This window comes from Haliotis asinina, chromosome 2, assembly GCF_037392515.1.
Source record: "Haliotis asinina isolate JCU_RB_2024 chromosome 2, JCU_Hal_asi_v2, whole genome shotgun sequence".
Taxonomy (NCBI): domain Eukaryota; kingdom Metazoa; phylum Mollusca; class Gastropoda; order Lepetellida; family Haliotidae; genus Haliotis; species Haliotis asinina.
The window spans coordinates 26,989,708-27,010,608 of NC_090281.1; the positions used below are offsets into that span (position 1 = coordinate 26,989,708).

Genomic DNA, 20,901 nt, shown 5'->3' on the forward strand with positions numbered 1-20,901 from the left:
TGTCATGTTGCAGGTTGAAAATAGTTGATCTGAGTTACGTGATCCTACCCGGAAGTTTATTTTCTGCTAACCGCATAAATAAAAGAATATGCAATTGGCAAAATAGTGACTTTCTGTCATGGATTTACGTTTTTTATCTAACTTACCACCTGAAGCTTCACACGCTACATGATTACGTCTGAGACAACTTGACAACATGTAACCTGTGTTCCGCCTTCCATGTATTATCGGTAGACTTATATGCTATGATGATTCACTGTTATTAGTATTGACTATACATTTATTAATACACATACATGAAACAATTTTCATGTTTTGCTTGTTTGATCCAGTTAACTGGATGTCTCTCTATCCGAACAATTTTTGAGTGAAACTAAAACGTCTAGATAAATGGGGTTCAACTGAATATAGATATGCTACTACAGATATGACATAGAGGTGCATAACAATACAACTCTAGACATTCATATTTTGCATTTTGTCCATAAGAAAATCCAGCTTTCCCTCCAATTGTCTCTGATAACAAACCCAGCTGTAAATCAGGAAAACTGAGAATCTGGGAGTCTGTGTTGGTAAGACGGCTGCTTGTTTCCCACCCCACGATTTCATAAGGGAATATTTTTTTTGAGTGGAATTTTCAGAAGTTTGATATGATTTTTCATTTCGTTTAGATACAAGTAAAGAAACATTTAAAAACTTACCCTCATCAGATGAAGAATATATTCTCAGATGATAGGATTTGACTAGATTGGAACTTAAGGGGGGAAACAGAAGAAGTTTACAGACGTGTTGGCCAGGAAAATAGTGTTAATAAAGGTGTAGTAGACTAATACCCTCCTCTTACACTCATCAACGTTCTCATTTCGATGTTGGGACACATGACTCAGCACTGAACTGGTGATCAGAAAGAACTGAGTGCCAAACGTGAACATTCATTCTGCGCTAGTAGAACTCAAGTATATAAACACGTGAAACTGTCCCAATAAATAGATCAACATGTAATGAATATGGGACGTTGTACTGATTTAAATAACAAGCATGCATCGTTGAACACCCATCTGTGTTCCTTCTTTAAAATTAACTTTGCTGGCCTACCCAAGTTAAGTTCACAGGTCACAATTTGAAAGCTAGTAACTCAGATGATGTGTCTCAGTTTCCTTGGAACCATCACCTAACAAGGTCTATGGAAATAGTTATTTATCAAAGAACATAGTGAATATTACCTAACACCCCCAAATCATGAATTTCTCCGTAGTTTCTCTTTCTGAAATGTGCAGCCGTGAAACCAAGAAATATATAAACTCTCCACGACGCGTTGCTGGGATGGCTACGTCTACGTCTTTCGAGAACAACACTGTGTGGATACACGGAATTCGCCTCATATCCGGTTGCACTGTTACCGTAATATTGTTAGCGAAGATTTGTAAATAAGTTTTGTAGTGAATGTGGCCTTTAATACCATAGCTTGAGTAGTTTGAATGATAGTCAGCAATACAGTAATATTCTATTTAAAGAACAAATAACTTTCATCACATCCAGCAACTTCCGGCAGATATTGCATCCAATCCGCCATATTGCGACACAGGGCAACAGAGCTCCCTCAAACTTTACCTATAAACCTAGGTTATTTTCAAATTATATTTTATTCAAAATGGCCACAGCGTGTGACTTTGAAATCGTAACTATTGGGAAGAAGCATAAGGGAGGACAGCGTTCCAAGGAGGTAAGCGAAGACGAAGACTGTATCCATAAAAAATAACATTATTATGTAGGTCTTGTTTACGTTGATCAGTTTTGTTGTGTGTTTCAAACTTGCTTGACAGTGTTGCGGTCAAGTGTAGAGGTTAAGACTTAGTTAACATCCATTTTTTAGTTGATAAAGTCAAAAGTAAGTGTTCAATGGAAGTCAGAAGCCTGTGTTTCTCATTCTCTATATGTATTTCGATTACATGGTTAGTCAAATTACGCAAACACTGTTTTGACAATACAATATGGACCAGGGGTCCAGTGTCTGGGTGTTTTTTTTAAAAAAAAGGAAAGAGTTCCGCACGTACCCTCCTCGTTTTACATCCTGCCTTTCCTCACCCCCCCTTGTAACATTTCAACACTGAAATAAATTCATTGTTTTCTTTGGTTGTTTTTTATTTATACCTGTTCTTGTTCATTGAATGTTCAAGTTTTCAGAATGGAATGAATACTTTTGATTGTACAGCCTGTTTGCTTTAAAATCGTATATCAATGAAATGCCAAACACATCGTCTCAAATAGTGTAGGTAAAAATTCTGCAGGTAACTGCTTGTAATGTATTGTTATGATTATTTGATAGGGTTAGAGCTTTGGTTTTAGGTTTAGCATTATGTTAGGTTTAGGGTTAGGGTAGGCTTTCTGTGACAAAACATGTACTTTTAGTCTTAGGCATGGAATGACGAAAGAAGTGGGAGTTACGGGCAGATGTCTTTCCCTTCAGAACATCAGATAGAAGGTCGGGCTTCTTGACCAGATAGGCTATGGTGTGATGACACTGTCATGGTAAGGATGTCATCGAATCAGCTATGTAGTACTATGTCAGCAGAGGTACCATTTTTGGTAGCATAGCAGCATACTAAGAGTTATTTCTTTCATGCATGATATGACCCCTACAATAGACACCAGTGTGCAGTGGTTTTGCTGGAGACAAATATGTTTTGGGTATTTTCATGATTTTAGGTTATCTTGTTTGAACATTCTTCTTTACTGTATTTACTTTCACCATATTAAAAAAATCCGCTTGGGGCATTTAAAATGAAAATCAGTCAGAAAATGAAATGATTTGTTAAACTTATGTGAGTATAGTGATAATAAAATTTTCACAGTTCATTCCACCATTCTATCTTACTATTATAATTTTGAATTCTTTTGGTGAAAACCTTCGGATCAGATGTTAAAAACCTCTTGCTATGACCCCCAAATTACTGAGCTCTTGCTGAGCCTCTTAATTCAGAGATCTTATACAGATGGCCAGCCCTTAATAGATTGATGTTATCTACGTTTTGATGAGTGTAAGTCTCACATGTGAATGCCACGTGGTCTTGACTCCTCACTGAGCTAGGATGCAGAACATATATTCAGATGTGCCTCTTTTTTCTCAAGCTCATTACACAGAATCAAGAAAGATTTCTGGTTTGGAGTGTCTCATGACAAACTTTACACTAAACCTTAGATCCCACATGAACATGCAGAGGAATGAAAACAGAAATTGTTTGTATTCATATTCATTATCATGATTGCAACATGTTGTGCAATCAACAGAGTTTTCAGGATCACTTTCTGATGACCTTTTTTGACTCTCTGCGAGTGACTTAGAAATACTACTGACACTGGCCTTCAAGTCATTCTGTTTAACATGTTTAAGAAGTGCACAGTCATGATGACACTTAAACATATAAAAGCAGAGTTTGGTAACAACTATTCCGATAAAAGTTTGTGAATGGCATGTTGAAATGTTTTTGTTAAAAACAGTGGTGTTTAGTTAATTCTTATTCCTACAGGTGAATCATACAGAGTGAATATGCACACTCTCACACAGAGACACACCAGGGAGGGCTGTTGATTGAGATGATGCTGATTGGGAGTAATCATGGGATATAGTTTACGATGATAACAGTTTCATAGTGACAAAAGAAAATCAAAACTAAGAATCTCAAGCACTTGGCGTATGAATGACAATGGCTGACTGGTGTTTTCTTATTTATGTACATGTAGTTGATGTCAATTGCTTTGGCTTTCATGATCCATCTACTCACTTTTTTACTGTTTTCAGGCTGTCAATGCTGCCATGAGAACAGGAGCGGATGTGTCGACAGAGAAAAAATGTAAGATGCCTTGTACACATAATCTTTGTTTGCTGTTTAATGCTGAACTCAACACTATTCCAGCTATCTGGACCAGACAATTCAGAATGAGCAATTACCTGCTATTGGATTTCAGTGCTTAAGCCATATTCAGCTGTATGACAGGGTTGTAATGAGCCTTGACTGGACAATCTAGTAATAGGCAGGGGGCTTTGGGGTAGCCTTATGGTTAAAGCATCTGCTCGTCACCCAAAGATCCAGGGTTGATTACCCATTGCCCATTTGTGGTGTGCTTCTCTGTGATGTTGCTGGAATATTGCTGAAACAAGTGAAAGTGGTGTAAAACCACATTCACGCACTCAGTGATCGACAGCCTGAGCATCAATCTACAAAACTGGGATATGATGACAGGCATAAACCAAGTCGGCAAGAATGACCACTCAGTCCCACTACTTGTTCTTTTCGTTGGGTTGCTGAAGACTAGTACTAACCCTAGTTGCTACGAGTTGCCCCATGATAGGGGTGAGAGTCTTGTAAAGCTCAGAACTGAACTGAAAAGAATGTAAAACTACTAACGTTAATTTCCCACATCATAAAGTTATCACACCAGTGTTCTGTTTACAGCTGTTGGATGTTGTTGACAGCATCTGAGTCTTGTGATGTAAGGTCAGAATGACATTAATCATGCTTGAAACAATCGCTGAGACAGCTGTTTGTTTCCTTCTCAGGTAATTGGTACTTACATTAGCAAATATTTACCACTGTGTAGGGGCAGTTCATTCTGGATTTACCTTCCCACACATATTTTTGAAGTTTCAATTATGAATAAAAAATATTACCAAACAAGTTTTTCGTATGATTGACGTAACATGATAAATGCCTATGCATTGAAATATTTGTTGCAGATGCTGCAGGGTCTAACAAGCAGAGCTGTGCTAACAAGAACACAGCCAAGCTGGATCGTGAGACGGACGAGCTTCACCATGAACACGTCTCTCTTGATGTTGCCAAGCTCATACAACTCTCACGCCAGAATAAGGGTTTCACCCAAAAAGAACTCGCTACTGTAAGTTTTTATTCTGTAATATCAGTTATTGGAAACTGATCAATAGGAGATCCTTTATGTTTCCTTGTCATGCCATAGGTCCGATTTGGATTCCCAGAATGGCTGTGGTGATATTGGAGAAAGTCTGTGCTCACACATACTGTCAACTGGTTGGACTGGGTGACGACCATTGTTCAAAATAACTGCTTACCAACCAACAAGATGCCAGGGACTTAATCTGAGATAATGAAATAGTGAAAATTACTTTATTGAGTGATATAAAAAATTATTTTGTGATCTTTCCGTGGTTATTTACAATTTTTGGAAATTCATAAATTTTACAATTATGGCATAGCAGACTTCATCAGGGACCAGAAGGCTCTGTTGTCATGGACATATATCTTATTGATATTGCTGTGTTAGAATGTCATAGGGTTCAATAGTGGCCTCTCATCTGCTTACTGCATCTTATAGTGATGACGGACAGCCAATACTCCAAGCCAAATTTAAAAACAATATTTTTAAGCCAGTCGTTCACCTACTTTTGCAGTGTGAGATTGTTTTGTTTCATTCATGTTTCAGAAAATAAATGAGAAACCTCAAGTGATCAATGAATATGAATCTGGGAAGGCAATTCCGAATCAACAAGTCCTCGGAAAACTTGAGAGAGCACTGGGTAAGAAAATGAAAATCTGCTTTGTTATCTTCAGTTTGCAAATGACAAGTATCCTGGGATGAAATCTGTCAATGGCTGATTGATACCAGTTTATATTTCTCATTTTCTGATAATGATAACAGTGTAGCTGTAATGTTGCAACTCATCTTTATTTATTGTGGGACAATGGGATAGTCTAGTGGGTAAAGCGTTTCTTGTCATCCCATTACCCCAGCTTCAAATGCCACATGGTTCAATGTGTGAAGCCCTTTTCTGGTGTCCCCTGCTGTGATATTGTTGGAATATTGCTAAAACTAAAAGTGGTGTGAAACGTCACATGTCCACTCTATTGTCTCTGAATGATGAAAGGAAGATTTTTTTCTACAGTTTGTTAAGTAGGTCAGGTTGCGTATAATCTTTGCTTTGGAATGAGTGACTTTGACTTTATGCCACTTTATGTCATATTCCAGCTATATCATGTCTGGGAACACCAGAAATGGACTTAGCATATTGTACCTATGTGGTACATCCGTGTATTTGGCATGGCAAGCAAATGCATTAACCACAAGGCTATCCCACTGCTCCCTTTATTTGGGAACAGAAATATATACTGATAGATTTAAGCCTCATTTACATCTAACAATCATCAAATGCTGACAGTGTTTACATGGAAAGGGGTCCCTTGATAAAAACATTGCATGCTCAAGTGCATTTGTGAATCCATGGCAGATGTGATATATTGCAGTTTAAAGGAGATAAAACACAAAAACACCAGGATATCCTGAACACTAAAGAAGGAAACCCAGCATGCACACAAGTCAGCATCTTTTTCCTGCTGTATAAGTTCAAGCATTTTCTTATGACACTGAAGACCTGGGATTGATTCCCCACATGGGAACAATGTGTTAAGCCCATTTCTGGTGTACACTAACTTTGTTGTTTGCTGTAATTGTCCCCTGCTGCAACTCCGAATGGAGGACTATGTATTCAGCTTCATCTGTCTGTTGTCTGTCCGTACATCCCGATTCTTGTTAATGCAGTATCTCATGAACTGTTGTACCCAGTTTTCAAATTTGGTGACTGCCTACATTGGGATGTTATGCAGACACCGGTTGATTTAGGTGACCTTGACCTTATTTTCAAGGTCACCACACTATTTGACTACTTTTCATACTCTTGTTAGAGCAATATCTCCTGAACTGTTATACCCAGTGTCTTCAAATTCCTACATTGGGGGATTATGCAGACACATTTGGTCACCTTTACCTTATTTTTAAGGTCAGCATGATTCTTGTTAACACAGTATTTCATGAAGTGTTGTACCCAATGTCATCAAATTTGGTGACAACCTACATCGGGCATTACACAGACACACATTTGGTCACCTTTACCTTATTTTTAAGGTCAGCATGATTCTTGTTAACACAGTATTTCATGAACTGTTGTACCCAATGTCTTCATATTTGGTTACTTCCTACATTTGGGATTTATGCAGAGATACCAGTTGATCTGGGTGGCCTTGACTTTATCTTCAGGGTCACCGTGACTGTGACCACTTTTCAAAATCTGGTTAATGTGATATCTCATGCACTGTTTTACCCAATGTCTTCAAGGTCAAATTTGGTGACAGCCTACATTGGGGGATTCCACAGACAACAGTTTGTCTGATCTTATTTTCTTTGTCCCTTTCTCAAACTTATGTTGACATGATATCTCTTAAAACATTGCAACCAATGTCTTCAGTTTTGTCATTTCATGCATCTTGTGTGTGGCCAAAAAGTAACGTGGATATGTTATAAATGTTTTTTTCTTCTTCAGTGATGGGTGACATTGCCCTATCAGTGGCAAACACTTGTTAAAATGTGGCATAAAACAACACTCACTCACCTGAGTAAATTCTTTACTAGAGAAGGGAAAAACTCTGCTCACTCAAACATGTGTTTACATGCTGTATCAATAGCAGTCGTGAAACCAGTGCCTGTTTTTGTTTGCATTTGTGAAAGTAATTGAATATATTTTAGGTATAAACTTTGTCATATATGTTTCATATATGTTTACAAGGATGAAATATTGCTGTATATTTTCCAGGTGTGAAACTTCGTGGAAAGGACAAAGGGAAGCCTTTTGGTGCTGGCCCCAAAAAGTGAAAGTCTTCCAGTTCCAGTTTCATACTTTTTCAGCAGCTTCTGCAGCTCTATCTTCTACCAACTGTATATAGTATTGTTATTTTTATCGATAAACAGAAGAAATCGAACACAAATTGGATAAAGGCTATGTAAACTACAAATACGTGACGTTCCATACTGTTCATCAGAGTTGTGTCTTATGTGATTCATTGTTATGGATACCTGGGTGAAGGTTGCCCTTTCACGACGATCAATGTGTCAAGAAAATGAAAAGACTCATGTATTTCAGAAGGATCTTTGCTTCGGTTGGGTTGAAGTTGACCTGTTTTGCATTGTCCCAAATACCTGGAGTAAAATGTTCATGTCATTTCGTATTAAACAGAACTTTTGTTGTTTTTATGTTGATCAACTGACTGGTTGATTCTAGCCAGTCCACATGTGTACTCAGTAGTGTGTATTGTTGAGACCTAGGTTAGAACAGGTCCCCAACAGGGGTGACTAAACTGACCACATGTGTACTCGGTAGTGTGTATTGTTGAGACCTAGGTTAGAACAGGTCCCCAACAGGGGTGACTAAACTGACCACATGTGTACTCAGTAGTGTGTATTGATGAGACCTAGGTTAGAACAGGTCCCCAACAGGGGTGACTAAACTGACCACATGTGTACTTGGTAGTGTGTATTGTTGAGACCTAGGTTAGAACAGGTCCCCAACAGGGGTGACTAAACTGACCACATGTGTACTCGGTAGTGTGTATTGTTGAGACCTAGGTTAGAACAGGTCCCCAACAGGGGTGACTAAACTGACCACATGTGTACTCGCTAGTGTGTATTGTTGAGACCTAGGTTAGAACAGGTCCCCAACAGGGGTGACTAAACTGACCACATGTGTACTCGCTAGTGTGTATTGTTGAGACCTAGGTTAGAACAGGTCCCCAACAGGGGTGACTAAACTGATCAAGTTATCTGCATGTCATAAACTTGTACTTGGAAACTCTCCCACTCTGTTGTCTTGTTCAGATTGGATTGGGTGGTGGGATAGCCTTGTGGTTAAAGTGTTCACTTGGCATAGTCAAGATCCAGTTCAAATACCCACGTGTAAAATCTTTGAAGCCTATTACGGATGTTTCCCCATCATAATATTGCAGGGATATTGCTAAAAGTGGAGTAAAACTCTCACTCACCAGATTGGATGGTCACAGGGCCACTGCTATGCTGTTACAATATCATTCTGAAGCAAATACACATGGGATTGACTCTCCACAATGTGATTCTCCACATCCCATTTCTGGTGTACACCAGCCATTTTGTTGCTGTAATTTTGTTAAAATGCAGTGTAAAACTCTAATGGTGTCTCTAGGGAGTTTAGCAGTTCAAGTTTGAATCAGAGAAGCTCACAGAGTTAAGGTCAGAATCTTAAAACCTTTGTACAAATTCAGAAATGATTATCTGACTAATCATTGTATGTAAATTAATGTCATCCAAGTAATTTTTGTTGCTATGGAGCGGACGCGATTTGGCATGACAAATGTCACCATATCCCATTTACGTTGCTTGATGCTTATGATACTGATCACTGAATTATCCCGTCTGTCCAGGTAATGGAATTTTGCTGGTAGGAGTATTAAACAACGAACATCATCCTCTTTCTGCACCTTTAGCACCTCAACTTGAAGACAGAAAAATGCAGGTTTCTTCCATTATGGGGTGGAGTAGCCCTGTGGGTAAAGCGTTTGGTTGCCACATCACATGTTTGAAGCCTATTTGTGGTGTCCCTGCTGCTTTACTGCTGAAATTTAGCTAAAAACATGGGTCAAGGGTCTATGTCCGTGAATAGGGTACTGGTATCAAACATTGCCCTCTTCTGTATGGAATTTACACTAATAACCCAGATATTGTGTTGGAGATATAAAGTGTGGCCTCATTTGACCATGCCAATGTCTAAACCAGTTCCAGGTTTAGCCTGAACAGTATCCCTTGGTATGTCAGCACACATAAACATGTGAACGGACGATTTTGTCCAGCGTTTGGCTCCCCACATGATGACAATGTGTGGAGCCAATGCAGTGATATTAGTGGAATATTACTAACAGTGGCTGCCATAAAGAAGGTTAGGAGTGGTTTTCAGCAACCCATGTTTGATGTAGAAGGCGACTAATGGAACGGGTGGTAAGACTCGCTGGATACGTATTGTCGAATCCTAATTGCGTAAATTGATGGCCATGTTCGTGATATCTTGGATTGTCTGGTCCAGACTTGATTATTTTACAGAACGCTGCCACATAGGTGGAATATTGCTGAGTACAAACAACAAACCAATCCTACACGCGGAGTAAAACGACACTCACTAACTCACCTCTCATCAAATACCAAACAGCAGGGTTTATAGTATTTTAATATCAAATCAACAATATATTGCTACAGTATACAACAATAAATTTCTTCATCATCTAATGAAGACTGTTGCCACAGTTCATCTTACCAAGACAATAGTCTCCAGATGACCTGGGTCAACATAGCTGGGGATGGGGCGTAATGTCGGTTGTGTGCTACCCCAGTATGTCACGGTCCCGATTTCAAACATCAAAGAAGAATACTTTTTTCTTAAGATATACTTTATGTCTCTCTAGTACAACACAACCATCCACTGAACTTTCAAAAAGTTACCCCCATTGGTTTCACATAAGAATTCTGTTTCGGGTTCTGTCATTTTATCTGACAAAAGCAAAACAGAGGTCCATGGCAAAAGCACGAGATATTTAATCTATGCTATTTAACATTTACTGAGGACCAGATTTGTCACTGCGAATCAAAGGTGTGGTCCTTTATCAGACGCTGACTTGTATGAATGACGTTTAGATTGGCGGAACTGAACTGGACTAAGCCTTTCTGGAGGTGGCTCCAACGTTCTTTCAAAACTGCGGCCACAGCTGTAGTAAATACGTATAAAAATAATATATGGGTAAATAAAACTATGATGCTATAAATATGGAATAGTGAGATGTTCCATCCTTATTCTCTGACCCGCCTGAACTCCTCTACAGTTCCGGTCTTGGTGATGGTGTAAATAGCGACCGCGTGGCCTCGAAATATTCTCTGCTCTTCTGCGTCTCTGAAGACGGAAGTCACAAGGTCAGCTGCCTCGTTTTCGTCAAGGGACACATGGATTGAACGCTGGTTCTTTAAATCGATCTGGAAATATTTGAATTTTTATTTTACATTTACATGTATATGAATACATAGAATTAGATATAGTTTCTCAGGTAAGACAGACACAAAACACAACATATTGCCTGATTAAACTTTAAAACATGGACGCTTTAAACATATTTCAGACGTAAAATGTCATTTTGATAATTTTTCACCATTAATTCAATAACATTACGGCGTTCTATTTATTAGAATTGTGTCAGTTTGAAAGAGTTGCAATTCGATGTACAAGGGGCGATAATGCCCAAGCAATAACTTTAAACAAATAACTGCTTACCTTTCTGGCTAACAGTCTGTACATGTTCAGGGAGGATGACCCCCCTGCGGCAAAAGCCTCTCTCTTGAAGCCCCCCAGCTGATCGAATACGTACAGACAGCCTCCGTCTAAACACAGGTGAAAATGCTTCATGAGCATTATGACAAGAGGAGAGACGTCTTAAACTACAGTACGTCCTGGGTAGTATAAGGAAAGTCACAGGTAGAGTAGAGTATCGAGTTGGTGAGTGAGGTTAATTTTACGCCGTACTCAGCAATGTTCCAGCTGTACTGCGTCGGTCTGTCAAAAATCGAGTCTGGACTACACAATCCAGTGATCAACAACATAAGCATCGATCTGCTTAATTGGAAACCGATGACAGGCGTCTGGACTACACAATCCAGTGATCAACAACATGAGCATCGATCTGTATAATTGGGAACCGATGACAGGCGTCTAGACTACACAGTCCAGTGATCAACAACATGAGCATCGATCTGCATAATTCGCAACCGATGACATGTGTCTGGACTACACAGTGCAGCATGAGCCTGACCACCCGATCCTGTAAGTCGCTTTTTACATCAAGCATGGGTTAATCAGATCTAATCCGGACCTTCACATGAATAGTAGAGTATCGGGTTATACTGGAGATATGGTGCGTGGGCCTGTGCGTAGAGCTCAGGTCACAAATCAGTTGAAGCTAAGCAATTTGAGCTGGGAGAGTTATTGGATGCATGACCGAGTTTGGCAACTCGACTCCTGAGTTTCTAGTCCTGCCCCACAACGAAATACATGTGATACATTTGGTCTCACCTTAGGCAAGTACGTTTCTCCAAAACGTCTCTGTTCATCCAGCAGAAAATGGGTACACAGAGAGATAAGAGACTATAACCTTCAAGCGCCAAACAGGCAGATAGATCATCCGGGGTAATACTGATTTACTGTTTGTGCGCGCTTTGAGCGTGCCCTTTGCAGTGTGAAGTATTGCGCCGAAGTACCCTCATTATCATATCATTTTTAAAAATTATTATCATTGCAATCTTGGAAAAACCCAGTAACTTTGTTTGACAGCAATATTAAACCTCATTTAAAATGCAAACAACAGAACCCTTTCTGATTGAAACCTGATACACCCTTTCTGATACACCCTGAGTGTATTTATGATAACAGGAATGAGAAAATTTTGAGAAAATATATCCTCTGACCTACAACATATCTTTTGACGCTTAAACCTAATGTTTAGCAGTTTATAAGTCTCCTGTGAAGCCTACACGCCCCTCCAAAGTTTATAGGTATTCTACGAAGTTTAAACGTATGTTGAAAGTTGAACCATACCCGGCAAAGCATACATCTATGTTGCGAAATTTTTCTTTGTTATGCGTTATTGTTTTCAACGTATGTTATGAAGTTTATAAGTGTTTCGGAAGCTAAGAGTTGTTCGTAAAGTGTCAACGTAAGCTGCGAAGTTTCAGAGTAACGTTGGACGCGATTTCGCTGCGTTTGCGCGTCCTTGACCCTGCCTTCCAAGTTGTGTATTGGCGACACGCACCGTGTGGGTCTACTCCTGCTAGGATGTTGCACTTGAAGTACGTGTAAATTCGCCGGTTGTACAACAAGGCCTTGATGAGACCCGCAGTCCCCAGACACGACATCTGCTTCTTCAGGGTCGCCTCACACTCCTACAACATCGTTAACAAGCGTTTATGAACATTGTCATGCTACCACATCAACAAGTTTAGATCACGTGACATAATGAACACCAGCGTCCTTATTCTCGAAACGTTAGCAGCCCTAAGCTTATCTTTGATCGTAGTCAGTGTGTTAAGAATAGGCTTATTAAGAAGTTCGCAGGGGTCCGAACGTTTCGAGGATAGCTAAAGAGGGCGTAAATAATGATCACGTGACACCAGCAACGTCATAGACATGAATGCTCGTTCCAGTTCATTAACACTGCAGTTTACTGCAAAAGCCTGTTTTCAAGTAACAAACATTCCATCATGAAAATTAGTCAAGAAAACAACAAGACAGGCTTGTTTACAGTTCGCACTATTCCAGCTCGGGACTATCCCAACTCGTGGCCTTGTGGACAGTGCGAGAGGGTGGATGGTTGACCCTTCGTCATACCACAGGACGTTGTTAGATTAGGTACTTGTTGTTTCCCTGCCTGCCGGCATTGTGGGATTACGTATTCAGTTGGTTGTTTTCTTTGTTGTTTAACGCCACAGTCGGCAATATTTCAACTATGTCGGTGGTATGCAAATAACCGAGTCTGGACCAGACAATCCATTGATCAACAGCCCGAGAGTTAAAAGTGTCGCTGGTCATCCGAAGGCCCGGGTTCGACTCCCTAATGGGAACACATATGTGAAGCACATTTCCCGCCGCAATATTGAAATCTTGCTAGAAAGCGGCGTAAAACCCAACTTACTCAGATCCTGTGGTAACACTCACTGCACGTTTCTACAGTTACTGATTTTAGCTACCTACCTCCATCTTCTCCTTAAGATCTTTATGGAAGCTGAGGACGTCATTGTGGAAGCCGTGAGAAGCTAGGATTGTATTATCGTTTCTGCAAATAGAATACATGGATTTGGATTGAGCAGATGCACTCATTAACAAACTTTGTTTTGAAATTTTACGACATCATTTATGCTATATAAAATTTACATTATCAGGGCTCGACAAACTTGAGAGTGCGGTTCATTCCCCACCTCGCTAAAATATGTGGAACACTTCTGGTGTCCTTCATCGCTTTATGATCCGAATACTGTAGCGGTACATATTCAGATTCACAAGTGATATGATTAATGACAGCTGTGGGTCCTTCAGTCTGGTTTTATGGATAGACTGCACTTTATGGACAGGCTGCACTTACTATAAGGTGCAAACGCATGCTATAAATGGAACAGTTCAGTCAGTCAGTTAGCATCATCTGCCAAATACGACAAACAAGGATGGCCGCGGATGTTGATGCAGCTGGTAAATATAGATAGAAAAGTAACTATCAATCAGATATTGCGTCTGTCACCTTTATATCCAAGGAAATATAAACCCCATTCTATTATGGTAAGCGAGAAACGTGATAATTCGCACATTTTGTTGGGCTGCAAGGATTCACGCACCCCTCGATTCGATTCGATTTTCGTCATTGGAACCTCGATTCGATCATTTTCGATTCTCTTCTTCGTTTCATCTAACTCTCAGATCCCGCTTTTTATCAGAGTGAAATCTAATGTCAGCTTGGCGATGTCTACTAATAATTCTCATTGGATATAATTAGCGTGGGGTCAACCAGTCACGTTTCGCCATATTTCAGCGCTCGATAATTGTCGACTTGGGGGTCAAAATTACTTTCTGGTTGTGGGGAAATAATAGGTATTCAAATATAGAATCGAAATAGTGATAAGGATTATCGGAAATCGAAACTGAAGTGTCAAATAAATTTTCGATGAATCAACCTAATCGTTGCAGCCCTATCATTTTGGGTGACAGACGCGGTAAGCATGAAACTCCCGGTCTCTGTTCTCCGTGTGGAATTATAATTGGCTGTTACCCATAACGGGTGTCCGAACAATCAAACTGTCACTGAACACCATTTTGGACACGTGGCCTTGAACGAGGGGAGTGAAATACAGCCCTTGAGACGGTAGAATAGATGTCCCAGACAATAAAGGTCCCTGTCCGTCCACACTTAAACTTCGACAGAGTTATTGACCCATTGATTTATGTATATACAGGTGTTCTGTACATACTGTGGATATTACAACCCTGCAGCCAATAACTAACGCCCACGCAGATCTCCTTCTTGTGAACTTGAAGGTAGTTTATTCGTTTAACGCCGTACTCATCAATATCCAGTCGTATATACTAGTATACAATCCAGTGGTTGACATCATGAACAGCGACCTAGGCAATGGGAATCCGATGACATGTTCAACCAGTCAACTCATTTCCGTTAGTCGCCACTTACAAGTGAAGATCTGACTAGGGTCTTGGGGTTGTCGTGGGGTCGTACAGTGTTTCACAAGTCATCTGGTTCACTGATTACACCTGTTATGTCTTCTTTGCACTTATTCAGTGTATTTTTGTAACGTACAATGTGATTGACTGCCAACGTTTCTGGCGGTCGAGCCTCGTTTTAGGATTTCCACGATTTCCGTTTGTCTGGGCATGCTGTATGACATATCACTCTGCACGATGTGTTTGCAAGGGTAAGAAGGAGAGTTGCAACATACAATTGATTAGATGTATCAAATAATACTGATTAATATTAATTGAATATGTTTGTCTCAAAAGCTTGGTTATTGTACCAAGTTATTTAAGACGCAATAAGACGGAATCCAGTCAGCAGGAAACCAAACTGTAATCAATGTTTCGACTTGAAAATATGATTTTCGCTGCACCTCCCTCATATCCATGAATCAAGGTTACGCGAGAGTATATTTCAGTGAAAATGAGTGAGTGAGTGAGTTTTAGTTTTACGCCGCTTTTAGCAATATTCCAGCAATATCACGGCGGGGGACACCAGAAAATGGGCTTCACACATTGTACCCATGTGGGGAATCGAACGCGGGTCTTCGGCGTAACGAGCGAACGCTTTAACCACTAGGCTACCCCACCGCCCCAGTGAAAATGAGTATGACAAACTATGGTCATACTGAACTACGTTAAGGGTTCGATGTCACCGTACTTCGATATAACCGTATTTTACAGTATATCATATCGATAGCAAAGTGATGGACTCTGAGACAGTCAGATCAGTTCTTTCTTTCCCTATATCTCGTCTCGAATGTCTGCCAAAATTGTTCATGCGGCGTTAAAAATATTCTCTCGCTCTTTTGTATCAAAGTAAACGTACAGTTTGTAAGTGACGTCACGTGGTGGAAGCGCTTGACCTTCACTGTGGCCGATCCCGCATGCAATCACCGTGTAGCTTTCGCCGGCAATGGCAAGCACGTACCTGTAAGGGAGAACAAGTCATTTATAAAAAGATGGATCGAAAAATAATATTTTACAGAATAATTATCATATTGCTCATTCAGTATTCTACAACTACAGTTACTCTAATAGGTGTTATATCGCATATCTGCGTATATCCCTATGCGTATATGGCATCTGTAAGAATAACAGTTTGGACCAGAAGATCCAGTGATCTACAGCATGAAACATCAGCCTATGCAGTTGGGATACGATGACAAATCCAGCCTGACAACCTGATCTCTAATGACAAGCATGGGTTACTGAAGACCAATTCTAACCCGGATCTTTAGAGGGGAGACAAGCATGGGCCACTGAAGACCAATTCTAACCCGGATCTTTAGAGGGGAGACAAGCATGGCCCACTGAAGACCAATTCTAACCCGGATCTTTAGAGGGGAGACAAGCATGGCCCACTGAAGACCAATTCTAACCCGGATCTTTAGAGGGGAGACAAGCATGGCCCACTGAAGACCAATTCTAACCCGGATCTTTAGAGGGGAGACAAGCATGGGCCACTGAAGACCAATTCTAACCCGGATCTTTAGAGGGGAGACAAGCATGGGCCACGGAAGACCACTTCTAATCCGGATCTTTAGAGGGGAGACAAGCATGGGCCACTGAAGACCAATTCTAACCCGGATAGTCAAGGGCCCAATGTTTATGTACGTAACAAGTTACGTTCCTATATTGCTGAACATGGTATGTACAGTGCACGCACAATCACGTCGCCTCCTAATTAGGAAAATAACATAACCGTTCTCGAGTTGAAGGACAGCCCAAAGTTAAGCAGGTTGCACATAAAAGTATTTAGACATTCATTTACTCTATAAAATTAAAATATGTTTAAAGTTGTCTATTTTTAGATACTTTCATATCGAACTTTTCAGTGGCAGTGAGTACTATTGAAAGACAGGAAAATTTGATCGCCATTCTGTTTCGGTGAGTGAGTCAATTTTCAACCAATATCGAGACATCAGAAAGAGTCTTCATACATCGTATTCCCATCTAGGGAAACGAACCCGGGTCCTCGGTGTGACGCGCGAACGCTGTAACCACGGGGCTACTCCACCGCCCCCTTTTCTGCATTTCAGAGAGTAGTATACACTGTTATCAAGACAGTACAATGTAAATGTAAAATGTAACCTATTTGAGAACTGAATCGAGAATACACTTATTGACATATTGCAGAAGCAGGGTAGTCCAGCGTTAATGCGTTCGCAGGTTCGTATTCCCGAAAAAGTCCAATGGAAAGTTCTTATACTCAGCGCGATATGTTGGAATACTGCTGCATGAACGTAACATTCCACAAGCACTCAGTATAATGTCTAGGGAAACAGAAAATACGGAGTCATCTATTAGCAATATGAGACACTCCACTCATGCATGCAAAAGTAAACGCTATGAACATTTCTGATCTCTCTGGGCCAGCCGATTTCTCCGAGGCGGAGTCACGTGACCTGATTGATTGCGTACATTTCCGGTGACCGTGTTACGGCGGATATGATCGGTGTTAAGTTTCAAGTAAATGTTGCAGTCGATAATCACATTGTGGATGCAGGTGATAAATATTGGTCCGTTTGTCCATGTCGGTTTATACTTTGTACTGACTCATTGAATAACGTTCACGTGAGTGGGTAGTATTTGCACGAGCAACAGTTTAGCAATAGAGATATATTTGATGACGGTCTTGGGTAAAGATATGGCCGATCGTTACCGTTTCACACTGGTTGGTCGTTTTTAAGTTTGGTTTGTTGTTATGAATTTCCACAGAGTCTAGTTTCACGTAGCTTGGAAAGTGTGATTTGTAGAACAGTCTTACAGTTCCCGAGCCAGGTTATTTGTCCATTTCGCAAAACCCAGTTTCTAAACATCTAAGCTCGCAGGTGCTCTTTGTCACTACTACTACTACTACTACTACTACTACTACTACTACTACTACTACTACTACTACTACTACTACTACTACTACTACTACTAGCAGCAGTAGTAATAGTAGGGTGTAGTTATCTGGGGCAGTAGGGTAGCGTATAGTGGTTAAAGCGTTCGCTCTTCACGTTCGATTCCCCACCTGGATACAATGTGTGAAGCCAATTTTAAGTGTGATGTTGCTGAAATATTGCAAAAAGCGGCGTAAAGCTAAACTCGAGTCGCTCTGTACCGTATGAGCTAGTGCTGTAACTCTCTACTGCTGCCATGACTCATTTTTACTGCTAGCTTGTTTCTGCTGTTGCTACAAGTCATTTCCTCTGCTATAATTATTTTCTGTTGCTGCTATAACTCGTTTCTGTTGCTGCTATAATTAATTTCTTCTGCTGCAAAAACTATAGTTAGTAGTAGTAGTAGTAGTAGCAGTAGTAGCAGTAGCAGTAGCAGTAGCAGCATTAGTAGTAGTAGTAGTAGTAGTAGTAGTAGTAGTAGTAGTAGTAGTAGTAGTAGTAGTAGTAGTAGTAGTAGTAGTAGTAGTTAGTGTTACTGTTGCTAATGAAAATACGATCCAAACACTAATAGTTAATCCCCTTGTCTAGCAGCTTACAGTGACAGTCCAACATCCAGACAATCATGGTAACACATCACAATAATCGATAACAAATCAGCGCTAATCAATAACCTACCCTCTGTATTTCGGAAATCGCTTTCCACGCGGGTCCTCCTCCATGTCGCTGGCCCGGATCCCGACTCTTGGAGGTTGAACCCTTCCAAGTTTCTCGATAATAATTCTGTCGACAAATTTCCTATCTTCATCCGTTTTACCTCGTTCAGCAACCTCCATGCCTCCTCCTCTCTTCTTTCAGTACCAGCGTAAGGAGAATTTCCCCAGCGTCTCTGAGGGGTCCCATGGGCGTGTTATCTTTAAGGGCAACCCAGTTTACAACGTTATAAAATTGACCGCGACATAAGTTTACGATTTGTAGGTAAACAACACACGAGATGAGACACGCCCCAATCTAGTTGTCATATATTTAAGCCAATATTTGTTTACATTTTGACCTCGCCTTATGGACACACTCGAAATGTTAATGTGTGGCTCTGTGTACCAATATCTACCCATATATCCAAGCTACTCAGAGAACATAGTTGTATTATCTTTAGATATAGAGGCATAGACGTGCAACCTACCTGGTGAAAAGCGATGCGAATTTGTGCACACCTGTACATATAACAGGTATTCTCGTGCAGGTTCCCTCAGGTGATATGAGGTCTGTCTCCCCGAGGGTCTTAACATATGACTAACGATGTTTGTGTCCTATCAGATGATCGGGCTTGCCTTGAAGGACACGGTGCTGTAAGCTGTCATTGCCGCATCATGTAACCATGGCAACAAAATCGATACATCATCTGTACTGGAGGATATAGACCGGTTAATACTCAATGTTCCTACTGAAGAAGGCACTTTAGAGAAATCACCCGTTTATCGATGACAGGTGACTGTGACTGAAAGGCAAATCAACCAGAAACAAACACGACAGGGAAATTTGGTAGTTTACAGTATGCACCTGAGGGAAGTGTAACGTTACGAGGTTTTAGATAGTGATGGGAACTGTCTGTTGTCAGTTTGGTCGTTTCTTATGAACGCAGTCAACACAAACTGAACTTTTGTCATTGTGATAAATGCTTTTCGTATGTAACACCAATCTATGGGACAGAACATTCAAGACTCAAAGCTAATGCATTGTGTATGTTCGTTTGGCGGAAAACCGGCTGCGACAACTCTGACGAGAGCGCACTGTATTGCGTGTCAGTATGAAATAAAGGGGTTTGTTCGTATATATCTCCTTGGGTATTTCGGGACGACGGGGTAGCCTAGTGGGTAAAGCGTTCGCTCGTCACATCGAAGATCCGGGTCGAATCCACAGGGGTACAATGTTTGAAGCCCAGTCCGGTATCCCCCACCTTCACATTGTTCAAAGCGGCGTAAAACGAAAGTCACTCACTCACTTGGGTATTTTAATAAAATATTTTAACTGGAGATATCTATAGACTCAGTCGGTCACATCGATTTCTGGTTCAGTTTTCTATAACAGTGTCTTGAATAAAGCTACCCACCTCAAAAGATCTCTGGCAATCTAGATCCGCGTGGTGCGGGTTCGGATCCGATTTGTAAGGGAGTTTAGTTTAAATCCGCACTCAGCAATATTCCAGATATATGGCGTCGGGCTCTAAATGATCGAGTCTAGACCAGACAATCCACTGATCAACGACATGAACATCGACTTAGGCAATTGGGATACGCTGACATGTGGCAACCGAGAACTTCACTAGTGAAGACCAGTTCTAACCCTGATCAAATATTTCACCAAAACGTCACACTCAAGCGACCTTGATCGAGGTTTCAGCACGTGCACGACTCTGACTCACAAACAAAATACATTAACCTTTTGATACGGGTGCTAGGACATAAGCGTTTATTTTATGACGCTTCATTCGACTTTGTGAAAATACTGACTTGACCAGTCTAGAAACAGATTCTAAATACATATTTTATTCGCATTGTTACTTTAATCGAAGCCATAATGGCTGATAATGTCTGGGGTATATTCATTGGTGTGGCTTGTATATTTCAGACATGTACATTGCTGGAACATTGCTTGCTGCGTTCTGAATCAGCTGGTCACCCAGTATGGCTGAGATGCTCCCGGGTCGACCTCTGTCAACTACGTCAGCCAGTCATGACATGGCACAAACAACGTCGTTAGAATAGTTAACCACAACCGAGAATTGTTCTGCTTTGACCTCACGAAATGGACGATCAGATTCAATGTCTCTTCCGCTGGAATATTCTACACTGAACTATAAAA

General features: G+C 40.6%; 3 protein-coding genes across 5 annotated transcripts in view; 1 reads left to right on the forward strand and 2 right to left on the reverse strand.

Moving 5' to 3' along the window:
• Nucleotides 1–1,358, reverse strand: part of LOC137273496 (large proline-rich protein BAG6-like) — a 41,178-nt gene extending 39,820 nt beyond the window's left edge. Inside the window, exon 1 of one of the 3 annotated variants that reach the window (XM_067806212.1) lies at nucleotides 1,224–1,358. The gene's annotated coding sequence lies outside the window, so the exon portion shown is untranslated. Of the gene's footprint in view, nucleotides 1–701; nucleotides 708–1,223 lie in introns of those variants that run through there. The other 2 variants (XM_067806210.1, XM_067806211.1) reach the window with 2 other exon arrangements.
• A 22-nt stretch (nucleotides 1,359–1,380) lies between these two features.
• Nucleotides 1,381–8,035, forward strand: LOC137273498 (endothelial differentiation-related factor 1-like). Its single transcript, XM_067806215.1, has 5 exons — nucleotides 1,381–1,723; nucleotides 3,800–3,851; nucleotides 4,736–4,896; nucleotides 5,458–5,551; nucleotides 7,619–8,035. Exons 1-5 carry the CDS (start codon nucleotides 1,652–1,654, stop codon nucleotides 7,675–7,677), a joined length of 438 nt encoding a protein of 145 aa, XP_067662316.1. The 5' UTR covers nucleotides 1,381–1,651; the 3' UTR covers nucleotides 7,678–8,035.
• A 1,998-nt stretch (nucleotides 8,036–10,033) lies between these two features.
• Nucleotides 10,034–19,570, reverse strand: LOC137273497 (proteasome subunit beta type-1-like). Its single transcript, XM_067806214.1, has 7 exons — nucleotides 19,223–19,570; nucleotides 18,718–18,953; nucleotides 15,984–16,085; nucleotides 13,613–13,694; nucleotides 12,675–12,804; nucleotides 11,144–11,250; nucleotides 10,034–10,848 (listed from the first exon to the last, which is right to left on the reverse strand). Exons 2-7 carry the CDS (start codon nucleotides 18,873–18,875, stop codon nucleotides 10,669–10,671), a joined length of 759 nt encoding a protein of 252 aa, XP_067662315.1. The 5' UTR covers nucleotides 18,876–18,953; nucleotides 19,223–19,570; the 3' UTR covers nucleotides 10,034–10,668.
• Nucleotides 19,571–20,901: the final 1,331 nt, after the last annotated feature.

What these genes read in the sequence shown, in the direction of transcription:
- LOC137273497 (XM_067806214.1), bottom strand. Translation starts at nt 18,875, where the DNA reads ATGGAGGTTGCTGAACGAGGTAAAACGGATGAAGATAGGAAATTTGTC. An exon ending in CGATTTCCGAAATACAGAGG is followed by an intron (nt 16,086 to 18,717) that starts GTAGGTTATTGA and finishes TCTCCCTTACAG; the next exon opens with GTACGTGCTTGCCATTGCCG. An exon ending in ATCTTAAGGAGAAGATGGAG is followed by an intron (nt 12,805 to 13,612) that starts GTAGGTAGCTAA and finishes ACGATGTTGTAG; the next exon opens with GAGTGTGAGGCGACCCTGAA.
- LOC137273498 (XM_067806215.1), top strand. Translation starts at nt 1,652, where the DNA reads ATGGCCACAGCGTGTGACTTTGAAATCGTAACTATTGGGAAGAAGCAT. An exon ending in TGTGTCGACAGAGAAAAAAT is followed by an intron (nt 3,852 to 4,735) that starts GTAAGATGCCTT and finishes TATTTGTTGCAG; the next exon opens with ATGCTGCAGGGTCTAACAAG. An exon ending in CCCAAAAAGAACTCGCTACT is followed by an intron (nt 4,897 to 5,457) that starts GTAAGTTTTTAT and finishes TTCATGTTTCAG; the next exon opens with AAAATAAATGAGAAACCTCA.